Genomic DNA, 14,977 nt, shown 5'->3' with positions numbered 1-14,977 from the left:
GTTGGGCTTTAGGAGGGGACATGCCATCCCTTCTGCCCCTCCATTTGTACCTCTTTGAAAAGAAGCTGACTGACTAAAACCTTTTGCTAGAGGAACAGAATAAGACCAGGGAAATGATTTAAGTAGCTAGAAATTCTGTTCTATTTGGCCCCAGAGAAAGACAAAAGCAAAACCTGCCCACCCTGTGCCTTGACAGAAGGTGGCCCAGTGTGGGTGACTTGGAAACAGAAATCAATGAGCTCTTCAAAGAGCCTTCCTTTCCCAGCCCACACTCACAGAGTGAGGGCCAAGAGGATGGGGACCCATGCCTGTCCTGATTCTGAGGCCTAGACGCCAAGGTCAGCTGCAACATGGAAGCTCAGGAAAAGGCTGTTGGCCTGGCTTCCCGGGAGTCTTCGAGCTTCCTTCCAGTCCCCCAGGCTGTGCCTGACAGGCCCTCCGGCCACCTGCCTCCTGGCCCTCGAGGGGAGCTACACCAAGTGTAGCCTATTTGCTGCCTCCTACTAGCCAATTGCTGAGCCTGTCTGCTTCTCCGGGCTTCTCTGCTTGCATGCCTTTTCTCTTGCTGGACCCAGATAGATCTTATTTGGCAGCCTTTCTAGTCGGTTCTACAAAAGATGTCTCCTTTGGCTTAAACTGCATGTCTCTATGAGGTCCGCCTCATGTGGGACACCCCCCTCTGCTTCCTAGTTACATTTCAAAGCTCAGTGACTTTGCTTTAATTTATTGATATTTAATTCTGTGCATTTAGGTAAGTGTGCACCTTTGGTGAAACACACAGATCTTGCATGCACAGATCAATGAGTTTTGGTGTAACTGACTCTTTAATCAAAATATAGAACATTTCCACTGACCTGGAAAGCTCCCTCCCGGCCCCAATTACTCAATCGCTTCTAGAGGCAAACACTGTTCTGAATTTCTGTCTTCACTGACTTCCTGATCTTGAACTTTACGTGTGGAGTTTGTCCTCTTCAGCGTCTAGCACACGTCACTCAACGTGTTTCTGTTGGGTATCTTAGCACATTACTGTTGGTGGTGTCATTTTATTTTTTATTGCTCGCCAGTGTTCCAATGTACAAATATATCGATATTGACTGTGTCTGGGCTTTTGGATCCAACATCTGGAGTAGCTTTCCTGAGCCTCTCACAAACTAAAAGACAGAAAATTGGGGTTCAAAGAGAACAGGAAAAGGACCGTAAGGCCAGTGTGGTACCAGATGAGTCTCTGCCACCAGCTATGGAAAAGCTTCCTTTCCTTCATCCTACCCAGTGACCCGAGCACAGAAAACTTGCCAGAACTCCAGTTTCACAGGGTGGAAAATCAAGAGATCCCTGTCAGGCCTGTAGACCTTCTGAGCAAAGTGGAATTCTCAGCCTCACCATAACAAAAGCCAAGCAAAACTCTTATTCATCCCCCAAGTCCAGCTCAAATGGCACCTCTGGTCTCTAGATTTTCCATAAGCTTCAGGGAAAATGACTCAACAACTCATATGAGCCTTTGTTTTTACCATTTGCACTCACTGGTTTCCTTGTAGATACGACTCCACTTTCTTACAAAGTAAACTATGGATTCCTCGAAGAAAAGGACAAGCTGTTTAAAATTAAAAACTGGATCTGCACCCCCGGAACCTAGCACAGTGATCACACACACATGGTGTAAATGAGCAGACAGATGGATACCTGTCCAGAGGGTGAGTGGATAGATGCGTGGATGGATAGATGGGTGGGCAGGCGGGTGGGTAGATGGATGGGTGGTGGATAGATGGGTGGGGTGGGTGGGTAGATAGATGGGTGGGTGGGTGGGTGGATGGATAGATGGGTGGGTGGGTGGGTGGGTGGGTGGGTGGATAGATGGGTGGGTGGGTGGGTGGGTGGATAGATGGGTGGGTGGGTGGATAGATGGGTGGGCGGGTGGGTGGAGAGATGGGTAGATAGATGGGTGGGCGGGTGGGTGGATGGATAGATCAATATTGCTGTACTGCTGATTGTCTGGTCTTTGGCAGCCCTGCCCCATATTCCCATTGGCCCTGGAGTTTATGTTATTCTACCCACCAACAGACAAATGCCTGAGTTCCACCTTGAACAAGTGGAACCTCCAAGCTACCAGAAGTGGCTTTCCACTGCTTCAGGAGATATTTTCCTAAAAGTCAGAGGCTGGACAGAATCATAGTTCACCTGCAGCCATGTAGCCCAAGGGTCAATCCTGGCACAGTGGAAACCTTCCCAGAACAGAACGGGCCTGAGTACGGAATGAGTGGCAGGGTTCTGCTGTCAGCAGGCAGCTGGTTAAACACAGCTTCGTCGTTAGCGAAAAGGTGATGCTGAGCCCATTAGAGAATCTGTAACGCTGTGAACAGCATTTAGTGCTCAGCCGTTTCTTGCCCACCTCTCAGATGGTCCCAGCAGGAAACTAGTCTGTGGCTGTCATGTTTATAGTTAATTCGTGTTTATTTCTATTTTTAACAAGAGTTCCACCTGTCACACTCTAAAATAAATGTTCTGCTCTTCAATGAGAGGTTGACAGAGCAGAGAAGAATCTTGTTTGTGATGAGCTGAATGTGTGTGTTTAAATGTGTGTCTGGCAGGGACCTCTTTCCCTGTGACTCTCTCTCTTCTCCCAGAGGGTAAAGCTTCCTCCTCACCAAGCACATACTCTCCAGGCCATGACCCTGGAACTGGGGCTCTGCTCTGCGGGCCATGAACTTGCTTCTGGAGGGGAGACAGCACAGACTACAATACCTCCTTGGACAAGAGCGGGAGGGGTGGCACAATCTGACCAAGTGTCGCACGAGGACTCTTCAGGGAAGAGCACGTGCTTTGCTCCCTGTACCATGTACAGTTGACCGGACAAGTCTGAAGTGTTCAGACCTTGCAACTTCCAAAGACAGGTCTGGTCCCTGGGAAAGCACCTTGACACCCTCCAACCATTCCGCTGGATGAGAGCTTCTTCACCTGGGGCCTTGGGCCATGACACATGGTTGACATCGACCTGTGATTTATGGCAAGGGCCTTGGGCCACAGAGTGTCCGTTTGACTCCTGAAGGGGCTGGGGCCTGAGTAACTGAGATGAGCCACATGGGGTGTCTACAAACTAACTCCCAATAAAAATCCTGGATACTGATGCTCCTTTCAGTGGGCTTCCCAGGCTGGCCCCACTTTACACGTCATCACACGTCATCACACGTCATCACACGTCATCACACGTCACCACACATCATCACGTGTCACTGCCAGAGAGCTAAGCATGGTCCACACAATGTGCTGGGAGCAAACACCTGGAGACAGGGGCACCTCTCACCTCCACTGACTTTAATTTGCACCCCATCACTGGAATAAACAGTAATCATGAGCATAAGTGCTATTCTGAGTTCTGTGAATCTTTCTAGGGAATCCCTGGACCTGAAGAGAGTCTTGGGGACCCCCCCAACACAGCCCACCAAAGAATGCTTGAAAAAGACAGGGATACAGGAGAGAAAAAACAATCAGCACTGACTCCCAACTCCAGGGAATCACTTGACCTCTGAATCATTTTGAGATTTAAATAACATCCTATATTAGGCATCTATCCCTTGTTCCGGTAGACACTCACTGAACTGCTGCTACGTCTGATCAAAAGGTGGTTAACAGTAGAGGTGGCTGAGCTGGCTCACCTGTGAGCTCCTCCCTGTTACTTTAAGATCCTCTGTACTGAAAATTTGGGCCTAGGAGCAGACAGATATGCTCCAAGTTTGTAGTCAATAAATATTGTTTCAATACCATCATTTGGCTACCATTGCCTCTTTTCTTATCTTGAGCTTAGGCCTCTGGTTTCAAATAGTCCATTCTTCATCCCCTGCACAGTTGCTGTAGGCTGGGGTGAAAAACTAATATATGAAATATGCCTGGGACATTGCCAGAATCATCTTCAGATTTTAGTAAGACGTTCCTCCTGATTTTTTAGACAACACACTTGGGCGTGGGACCCCTCCTGCCAGCCCCGATGTGTGTCTTCTATAAATTCCTAGTTAGGAGACTTCTGTTCAGCTGGACTTCAGGAGGTTCTCCGTGCTGGCTGTTCCGTAGTGGAGTTGTAATTGTGATGTGGTCGTGGAGGCGGCAAGCGCGGTATTTACCTACTCTGCCCTCTAGGCTGGAAGCCTCACTGATGAGACTTGCATCAATGGGCTGTCGTTGTTGTGGGTTAAATTGTGTCCCTACCCTCCAAAACTGCTGAAGCTCTAATTCCTAGTGCCTGTGAAAGGACCTGATTTGGAAATACAGTCCTCGTGCATGTCATCAAATCACGATGGGACCATCCTGAATTACAGTGGGCCTGAGCCCAGTGACTTCTGTCCTTCTAAAAAGAGGAACATTTGTACACAGACACACAAGGGGAACATTTGTACACAGACAATAAAGTGTTTTTCCCTGGAGTCTGCAGAGAGATCACGGCCTGCTGACACCTTAATTTCAGACTCCTAGCCTTCAGAAATGTGAGAGAATGTGTTTCCGTTCTTTGAAGCGCCCCCCACCCCCCTGTTTGTGGTACTCTTTCATGGCAGCCCTAGGAAATGACTCCGGCCTGCATGATAGCTGGTCACACACAGGTCTTTGGCTTACATCTGGTTTTCTGGCTTTAACGAAAGTACTCTGCCTCCTGGAATGTGGAAGGAACCAGCCAAGAATGTGGAGGCAGAGGGGAGTGACTCACCGCAGGACTGTGGCCGATGCTGTTCAGGTAGTACAGGAGGCCTTTGGCGTGGTAAATGGTGGGCTGGAGCTGGGCGCTGGGAGCGAGCCACTGTCTGTTCAGGTCCTCCCCTCGCAGCGAGCACCTGTGACTGCAGCGACAAATGACAAGCAAATAAACAAGAGAGTAACTCGGGAAAATTAGCATCAACAAGACACCCATTTAAACCAATGAAGTCACCTTCTCCTGACTTCTGCCCAGGTGGCTTCAACTACAGGTGTCCCGAAGGCTGCAGGTCTGTCCTCTAAACCTCCACAGAGGCGTGACTACTCTCAGAGCCCCCAAAGAACAGGAAACCATATTTAACGTGGCATTGGGTTACCAAAGTGTTAAGATGAAGTTTGGGAAATATAGTTCTTCACTCTGTAGATGCACAAAGAATGTGTTTTATAAATGTCTCTAGACTCTAGGACCTTCAATTCTACAAAAAGAGCTCAATCTATTATGCTGGGTGGGTGAGATAGGATATTTTCAGCTGGCCCTATAACTCTGCCAGGTGGGTATTACTGCACCCCCATGAAGAGACTAAAGCTTACAAAACAACTGACTGGAAGGCCCAAGATGGTATCACTAAAAGCTAAGCTTTATCTCCAGGTCTGTTTGCCTCGGAAAAAGTAGAAGGCTCTTTCTCCTATCACACTGCTCCCCTCCCCCACCCCCCATCCTCACAGAGAACCCAGAAAGGCTGACATTTACCCAGAGAGCCAGAGTATCATGGAATATTAGTGCTAGAAATAAGCTCAAAATCATCCATTCCCTCATTTGGGAAGCAGAGATGTTCACCACCAAAAGCAGCAAGTTATTTCACAGAGGTGACACAGCTGGCTCGTGACGGCACTGGTTGTAATTGGAAAGAAGGAAACGGAGGTGCTCAGCCACGAGGCAAGTCACCCCAAGAACCTGTGACCACCAGAGGCTCGCCCAAACAGCCCATGCTGGGGGAGGCCCCTGACAGTCCTGCTAAGATGCCCTTGACTCACTGGGGTGGATGAGTAGGTGCTGCAGATTGGGAGGAGCTATGGAGCCTCTGTGTCTTCTAGTCCTGCCCCATCTCCTGCCGCCTGGTCCTTCCATAATCCAGCCCCAGCAACTTGCTCAGAGTTCCCTCTGAGCACCCATGTCTGCTGTCTCAGGACTGCCCTCGGCTCCATCCATTCCCACCTCTTCGCTCTGCAGAGACTTCCCCTGACCCCCAGGCCATCGCATTCTGCTCCTATGTGTTGCAAAAGCGTCCTGAAGTTCCCTCAGAGTTCTTATAAAACCACTGTGTATGGCTTTATCTCACTATCTAGTTATTATCTCCCTTTTTATCATCTATCCATCTTTGCAAGAACTCCTTTTTTAAAAAGATTTTACTTATTTAGAGAGGGTAAGGGAGGGAGACAGAGAGGGAGAGAAGCATGGATGTGTGAGAGATACATCAATTGGTTGCCTCTTGCACAACCCCTACTGGGGACCTGGCCTGCAACCTAGGCATGTGCCCTGACTGGGAATCGAACCAGCAACCCTTTGGTGTGCAGGCCAGCACTCAACCCACTGAGCCACAGCAGCCAGGGCTATTTTTGCAACTCTTGTCTTCCCTGTTCAGCTATGAGCTTCCTGGAGACAGGAACGGTTCTTTGTTACCATCAAAATCCTTATATACTGAATGTGTTGGGGCTGGTATTCAGTAAATAATCTGGCATAAATAACTCCGTTAGCATTTATATGTAGAATCAGATACATTTCCTGTTTTTTTAATACCCTTTTCAATAAATCTTGGAGGTGGAAGAAGAAAAAGTTCAGCTTCCTCCTCCTTTTACCACCTTTTTCATCTTCGTGTCTCTGGAATTATCTTTAAGTATTAGTTTCCTGCTGCTTGTCAGCTCTATAAACGGAAAAATCTTTAGATTAATCATGGGTGACGATCACACCATTACAATATTTTGGCTTGAGAAAATGGTAGGGCTTTGTGCATCTTCCTCTCTGACTTTTCTTCCTGTTCTTTCCTTGCTTTACCCCCTCTTCCTCATTTTATCATCAGTGACATCTAGAAACAGGGCGTATCTGGTCTGCAGGGCAGACGGAGGATGCAGCAAAACCCGATGCAGACCTTGAGTGCAGACAGGCGCAGGAAGACGCAGGTGTCCCAGACCTGCTCCTGTGCATAACTGCTGTGTTTCCAAAGCTTCTTTTCTCAAATCCAGGTAATCGCAGGCACAGCCTTCGAGCGCCTCCCTACTCTCTTTAAAATGCTATTTCCCATTGCCTTGACCTGGATCTGCACCAACACCGGGTACGTGTTTTTTCCTTGTAACATCAAAAGTGATGAGATCTCGGACTCAGAGTGGCAGAGAACAGGGCAGGCAGAGCGGCGGGTAGTACCCCGCGGCCCCACACCCGCGCACAGATAAATCGGGACGAAAGGCGGGGAGCAAAGCAGACCTCATAACCCAGGGCTCCAACTCGGGGAAATAAAGCCTCAGATCTCTGATTGAAAGCGCCCGTGGGGGTTGGGGCAGCAGCAGGAGAGACTCCCAGCCTCACAGGAGAGGTCCTTGGAGAGACCCACAGGGGCCTGGGGCGTGCACAAGCCCACCCACTCGGGAACCAGCACCAGAGGGGCCCAGTTTGATTGCGGGTAGCAGAGTGAAAGTTTGGAGTCCAGTGGAGAGTGGAGCGGGCGCCATTGCTCCCTCTCAGCCCCTCCCCCACATACAGCCTCACAGCCTGGTCAACCAGCCTTACCCCGCCCTGGGGAACACCTAAGGATCCTCCCCTTAAAGTAACAGACGCGCCAAGACCAAAAAAAAAAAAAAAGGCCCAAATGACAGAACACTTCAAAGCTCCAGAAAAAATACAACTAAGTGAGGAAGAGATAGCCAACCTATCGGATGCACAGTTCAAAACACTGGTTATCAAGATGCTCACAGAATTGGTTGAATTTGTTCGAAAACCAGATGAAAAAATGAAGCCTATGCTAAGAGAAACAAAGGAAAATGTACAGGGAACCAATAGTGATGCGAAAGAAACTGGGACTCAAATCAACGGTGTGGACCAGAAGGAAGAAAGAAACATCCAACCAGAAAAGAATGAAGAAACAAGAACTCGGAAAAATGAGGAGAGGCTTAGGAACCTCCAGGACATCTTGAAACGTGCCAACATCCGAATTATATGGGGTTCCAGAAGGAGAAGAGGAAGAACAAAAAATTGATAACTTATTTGAACAAATAATGAAGGAGAACTTCCCTAATCTGGCAAAGGAAATAGACTTCCAGGAAGTCCAGGAAGCTCAGAGAGTCCCAAAGAAGCTTGACCCAAGGAGAAACACACCAAGGCACATCATAATTCCATTCCCCAAGATGAAACAGAAGGAGAGAATCTTAGAAGCAGCAAGAGAAAAGGAGACAGTTACCTACAAAGGACTTCCCATAAGACTGTCAGCTGATTTCTCCAAAGAGACCTTACAGGCAAGAAGGGGCTGGAAAGAAGTATTCCAAGTCATGAAAGGCAAGGGCCTACATCCAAGATTACTGTATCCAGCAAAGCAATCATTTAGAATGGAAGGGAAGATAAAGTGCTTCTCAGATAAGGTCAAGTTAAAGAAGTTCATCATCACCAGGCCATTATTATATGAAATGTTAAAGGGAGTTACCTAAGAAAAAGAAGATCAAAAATAGGAACAGTAAAAATGACAGCAAACTCACAGTTATTAACAACCACACCTAAAACCAAAACAAAAGAAAACTAAGCAAACAACTAGAACAGAAACAGAACCACAGAAATGGAGATCACATGGAGGGTTATCAATAGGGGATTGGGAGGGGGAGAGAGGGGGGAAAGGTACAGAGAATAAATAGCATAAAAAAAAAGTGATGATATCCGTGGAGGCCCCTTAAAAGCACATGCTGGGGTGACCAAGAATGTAGGCATTGCACGTACGTGCCTAGGGCTCCACATGCCAACGTCTTCCCTCCCTCAGCTCCCTGGGCCCCAAGGTCAGGGTGGTGTCCACATGGCATTAACATCATCCTGGATCATAAGGCCCCAAAATTAAAACAAAGGTTTGTGCTGCCATCAGAATAAGCTCAAGCTTTGGTAAAAAGGATCTAAAGTTCTGTCATTAGGGATGGGATGTGGGGGACTCTTTATTTTTTTTTAAATCCTCACCATAGGATGCGTTTATTGATTTTGGAAAGGGGAGGCGGGGAGAGAGAGAGAGAGAGAGAGAGAAACATCAACATGCTTTCCATAGATGCCCTGACTAGGAATCAAACCCACAACCTCTTGGTGCACAGGATGATGCTTCAACCAACTGAGCACCCAGCCAGGGCTGTAGGGACTCTTTGAAAGTTAATATTCTCATAGGTGAAAAAATAGAGGTTCGCTTCGCTTGCCTTCCAGCATCATTGCGAGGATGAAAGGAAAGGACCCTTTTGATCTCTCCATGGAGAAACACCTATGATGCCCTACTTCTGCCCGTGTCGCGGGTGCATCCCCGCAGTATCTGCGTCTACACCCCGCCCACACCCATCCTGCTCAGAGATGCAGAGCACCGCCTGGACTATGTTCAGGGGCTCCTTACACTACCCGGATTGTTTTCCTCGTGAGGAGTAACCAACCATGGAGCTGTGTCCAGGTTGATTTTAAGGGAAAAGAGTCTTGACTGGGGACCCATACAGGAGGCCGTGGTCAGTGTTAGGCACCACTTGACTTGAGGACAGCAAGGGGTGGAGCAAGGGGACCACAGAGTGGGAAACAAGTCATCTAAAAAACTGCAAAGGAGTACAGCAATATAAATTGTTGATCCGATTTTGGGGTGTTGAACAGTGCAGAAGGAAGGATGGAATCTAAGATAATCTAAGTAGCTGAATCTGGAGAGAGACTGGGCCAATGTGAGACTTAGGGGAGCTGTTAGTTTGCGGTAAATCATGTTTGGTCCGCAGCCCTCTGGCACGGAGGTTGTGCCGACCGGGGACTCTCAGATGTTTGTGCTTGCACTCAGGGCCTGACGTGTGGCCAGGGCTTTTAGAGTGTGTGCACATGGATTGCGCCGGTCCCTGTGTCTTTGGAACTGCAGATTACTATAATGGGCACTACACCTACCTCGAGTGCTTTTCCTTTTACAGAGCACTCATTTGCTTCCAATCCCCAAATCCATTTGCCATTTTGTGTAAATAATGTCAGAGATGCATGCAGTCGAAGGAACTGCCGCTGCTCTTCCCAGGGATTTGTTTTAAGCATCAGAAGAGAAAATGCACCACATCTTGTTATCTGCTGTAGCGTTTCTGAAACGACAGCTGCTCCCTCCATGTGAAGAGAATTAGCAGATGGACAGCCATGACTGGCTGGCAATAAATTCAGTGCCTCTAATTTCTGAAAAAGAGGTCATCCTTCAAATAGTTTGAAGTCCTGCTTTGCTTATAAAAAAAAAAAAATGGTAAGTATTGCTATTTTTCCCCACTGAAAATGGAAAACTTAACATGGGGGGAAATGCGCTTCCTTATGGTTTTTGTAGGTGACATCATTTGATGTAATTAGTCATCATTTAAAAATAAAAAAAGCTTTAGTTTAACTGCAGTCTACTTCAAGACAAAGCTTATATGCACGATGGGGGCCAGCTCTAGAGGACCAATGTACCCAATCCGTTCAGTAATGCAGCGGTTTTAGCCTTGAAATGCCTACATTCCAAGAAACCCCCAGTCCTCGGCAAACTGAGACAGTCAGTCCCCCTAATGCTAGGTCCCCAATTCTCAGAGGCATTTCAAAGGGAGGGTTCCTGAGCAGAATTGAGCCTCACTGTTTCACATTGATGCTGAATGTTTCAGAGGGAACATGCACCTTCTCCCTGCCTCACACACTCCCTAGTTTGACCTCTGATCGCTTCATTGCGACACGTTGTACTATCTGCGGTTCTTTTTAGGCATTGGTGGAACATGTCTAAAAGGTCTCTAAGTATTAAACCTGTGGTTGTTGGTAGAACACACTCCTTTCCTTTAAAACAAACAAAAAAAGGTTTCTGATCTCTTGAAAATATGATCAACACATGACCAGACAAAAGTATCTCAGCCGAAATTATCAGTCACTTCCTAGAAGAGAATCCACAAAGCTGTGGTTGGACAATAAAATGATTCAGAAGGCTCCCATTCATCTGTGACTTAGAAATGGAGACAGGGAGGCCATCAGACTGAATCATGGATGCAAGTCTTGGTCATATTAGTGCCTCCAGCTCGGGAGTCTAAAGACCGACAGCATGTTTGTGGTTTAGCAAACGGCCTCACCATTCACTGCACATCCTCGGCCCATGAGGCAGCACGGGTGCAGGAGGAGACTATCCATAGAGGCAAAGCTGCGCGGAAGCCTCAGGAATACGATAGAACAGCATGGGGCAGCATCGGCGGGCAAAGCACCCAGAGCTTTCCGCACAAGTATTGCTTGGCTGGAGAAAGGGAGGAATGGAGAAAAAAGGAAAGCACTTTCATCTTAAGACCCAGTTGCAAAGCTCAAAACAATCGGGATTACCAGGGTTATAGTATCAGGACATTCTTTGTCACTTAAAATGTTCAGAGTCAATCATCTAAAGGGCAGGGGAAGGGAAGAGGCCAACCCAAGTGTCCTGCAAACATGGAATGAGAGGATGGACCTGGAGAATACTATGCTAATGAAATAACCAAGTCAGAGAAAGACCAGTACCTGATGATTCCTGTTATGTGGAATCTGATGAACAAAACAAACCAATGAACAAAACAAACTTAGAGACAAAACAGAGACAAGACTCACTGATACAGAGAACAGACTGACAGCTGTCACAGGAGTGGGCAGGGGATAGAGGGGAGGGGGCTGGGTGAAAAAGGTGAAGGGATTAGGCAAAAAAAATCCTCATAGACACAGACAACAGCATGGTGATGACCAGAGGGAAGGGGGTGGGGGAGGTGGGAGAGGGAGAAGGGGGCTAGATGGTGACGGAAGGAGACCTGACTTGGGTGGTAAACACACAACACAGTGTACAGATGATGTGTTGTAGAATTGTGCACCTGAAACCTATTTAATTTTATTAACCAATGTCACCCCAGTAAATTCAATAAAAATATAGGAGTGAAGGAACATAAAAATGTTACCAGTTGGCAAACATCACAGTACTTGTTGCAAGCCGCCGTCAATGGATGCTAAAATTAGGGGATGAAGGCACAATGAGTAACAAAATACCGACATCACTCGTGTCTCTCCACAAGACACTTACTAATGCCAAAGGGAAATACAGTAACTTTGTGGGGAAGACACAGGGCAGATACCACCTTAAGCAAGAGATCAAAGTTTGTATCACTGTTAGAGACACACGGCAACAACACGTACGCTGACACGGGACCAAGAAGGGCGCGGCACAACCTACAGTGCTCTCGACAGAAACACGAAGTCTGAATTGAACCACGAACACACATTCGACAAACCCAAATGAAGGTACATTCTCCAAAGAGCAGGCCAATGCTCATCAAACACACCAAGGTCAAGGAAAACAAACAAAAAGACTGAGGAACTACTTTAGATGAAGAAGACTGAGGAGGCATGACTACTGAATGCAGAGTTGCAATTCTGGAGAAAAACGGTATTACTGGCACAACCAGCAAAATCTGAATAATGTCCGCAGAGTAATTAATACCAGTGTGTTAATGTTAATTTCCTGGTTTTGATCATTATACTATGGACACGTAACATGTGAGCATCAGGGGCAGCTAAGTGAAAGAGACACATAGCTTTTTTACAATTATTACAAGTTTTTGATGCATACATTATTTCAAAATAAACACTTAAAAGATTTTTACAAGTTACAATTTTAAAGGGAAAACATTCTATAATTCATGAAAGAACAACATATGTAAGAATTAGAAAAACTCTGAAATAATGTAACAACTCAAAAAAATGATTAGAAAAAGAAATTATCCTTTAGTTAATAAAACCCAGCCTGGTAGAACTCAAGAGAAAAATGTGAAAAGAAAAACATTTTTTAATCCTAAGGAAATAACAGAAATAAAAAGGATTCAACAGAAAGGGACAAATACTGAGGATAGGCAAACAACTTCCAACATGCTAATAAAGAAAAACAAAGCCAAAGATCAGAATAAATGCTAAAACCTATATTAAGAAAACACTCATAAAATATTCAAGCAATTCAAAGCTGCATATTGAAATAGTTATGTACCTGAGAATATTGATCCAGAACAACCAACCCTGAGACATAACCTAGTAATAATTGTGGATTTTAAAGGAAAAAAATTCACTGGGAATCTAGGTAGTAAAAGCATGTAACTTAAAAAGGAATAATTATACTAACCCTTTTGGACAGCAATGCTTCCAATGACAGAAGAATAGTGATATTGAAAGTATTAAATAAGACATTTAAAGAAAGAAAATTAACTAGACAAACATTTTGCTTCCAGCAAAACTGATTTTCAAGTACAAACAGGGACAGACACATGGTTCCCCATACTCGAGAACCCAGGAAATAATATTCCCATGAGCCTAGCCTTAGAAATACATCGCCTAGAAACTCAGACAAAGACGATGAACAGAGAGCTGTGGACATTTTCATTTTTTCAGAAAAGTAGCCTGAGGGTATTTCTGCCAGTTTTCCCCACCAGACGGTCAGCCCTGTGCAGTAAGACTGTGTCTCGTCCCGTCTCTCAGTCCCCAGAGTCTGGCAGAGTGCCTGATCCACTGAAACTAATAAATGCAGAGTGACATCAATAAAGTGCCATTCAGCTGTGTAATCTGAGATGGCTAAATGAAGTGTCCTTTGTAAATGTTTATTAAATCAAAATCAACAGCAAAGCAATAGGTTTAGATTTCAAATGCTTTCTGACGCCACAAAAGCAAAACCACGTTACTCTCAATGTTTGCGTTTCCCTTAGTTGTTGTGCCTGCGATGTGAAATAAAACACGTAATCACTCCACTTACGTACTAGTGACGGAGTCTGTCACCATGTGACAGACAAGTGAGGTCCACTTTTGTCTTTTCGTTTCAGGCCAGATGACTATGAAAACGCTATATATATTTCCTCCTCCTCACCATCAACACCATCATCACCACCACCATCAACACCATCATCATCATCGCCATTACAGATTTCACTCCTGGAGTCCTTATTTTGTGCCAGTCTTTTGCTAGTGGCTTATATGTATTACCCCCATTAATCTCCACAGTAACCCTACAGACATTTGTTCCATGATTCCCGAGTTTCAGATGAGGGATTACAGGTTTAGAGACGTTAACTAATCTGTTTCAGGACACACAGGCAGATTAGCTTCTGAGTCAAGAGTAAACTAAGCAATAGTTACTATAAGATGCCCTGATATGACACTGTCAGTCCAACGTCCGCAAGGGGGAGCGGCTGGGGAAGAAACCGTCCGAAATGGAGGGCCTCTGCCTCCCACAGACACATGCACCTGCGTGTCTTCGCTTCTGTCTGAACTGCACGTTGAACTTGGAGTCAGACTTTGTTTAAAGAAAGAATTTCACTGCTTAACGTTTTAATAATTGATGGCTTGTGAGTCTAATGCCATGACTTCATCACTAGCTTTAGAGCTCTTTCGACATTTTAGTCTCCAGGTTTCTCACATGTAAAATTAATACTCTCCTTCATACTTGGCAAGTTGGTGTAAGGTATAAAATTATATTCGAAAGACAGAAGTAGTGTGTCAAAAGACGTATTACTGATTAAATCACCAAGTATTTACTGCTACCACAACTACTGTGTGTCAGATACGGTTCTTATTCTGAGTAACATGGCACTGAACAAGCCCTACCAGAAATTTCCATTTGGGGGATAACCATCAAGCAGGTCAAGGCAAACGCTATGCCCCTGTTATTCTGTTAAATTCTTTGCACCAACCCAGCACCACGACCCGCAGGTGACAGGCAACTAATTCATTGTTATCCAAGGGATACAAAGCCCAACTCCCCATTCGACTGCTGTCCGAGTGTTTCTTCCCTGGGCAGCCAATATCTAAATTAAAACTGTGACTTTCTCTTTTTACTGTTAATTCAACAGATTTAATTATAGGATATTGATTTTTCCTGATCATCTGCAGGCCTGTGTACTGCTGTGGTCTACTTTGGATTAAAAGTCACCATACTTTCCTCGTCAGAGAGAAACTTTTGATTAAAAAAAAATATTCCATGCAAAGTTCAAAAGCATTAACAATGGGAAGAAGTAAATGCCTTTTTATAACGCAGCAATGGGAGCTCCATTCTCTTCTCCCAAATGGAAGAGT

At 45.8% G+C, this 14,977-nt stretch overlaps 1 protein-coding gene across 1 annotated transcript in view; it reads right to left on the bottom strand.

The window, feature by feature from the left end:
- Positions 1-14,977, bottom strand: part of AGBL1 (AGBL carboxypeptidase 1) — a 470,051-nt gene that overhangs the window by 215,479 nt on the left and 239,595 nt on the right. Inside the window, exon 19 of the mRNA XM_045196586.2 lies at positions 4,691-4,820. Coding sequence (XP_045052521.2) covers positions 4,691-4,820 — 130 coding nt within the window. The remainder of the gene's footprint in view (positions 1-4,690; positions 4,821-14,977) is intronic.

Source organism: Desmodus rotundus, chromosome 10 (assembly GCF_022682495.2).
Source record: "Desmodus rotundus isolate HL8 chromosome 10, HLdesRot8A.1, whole genome shotgun sequence".
Classification (NCBI taxonomy): domain Eukaryota; kingdom Metazoa; phylum Chordata; class Mammalia; order Chiroptera; family Phyllostomidae; genus Desmodus; species Desmodus rotundus.
Note: the sequence above shows the minus strand (reverse complement) of the source record. Positions and strands in the feature narration are given on the sequence as shown.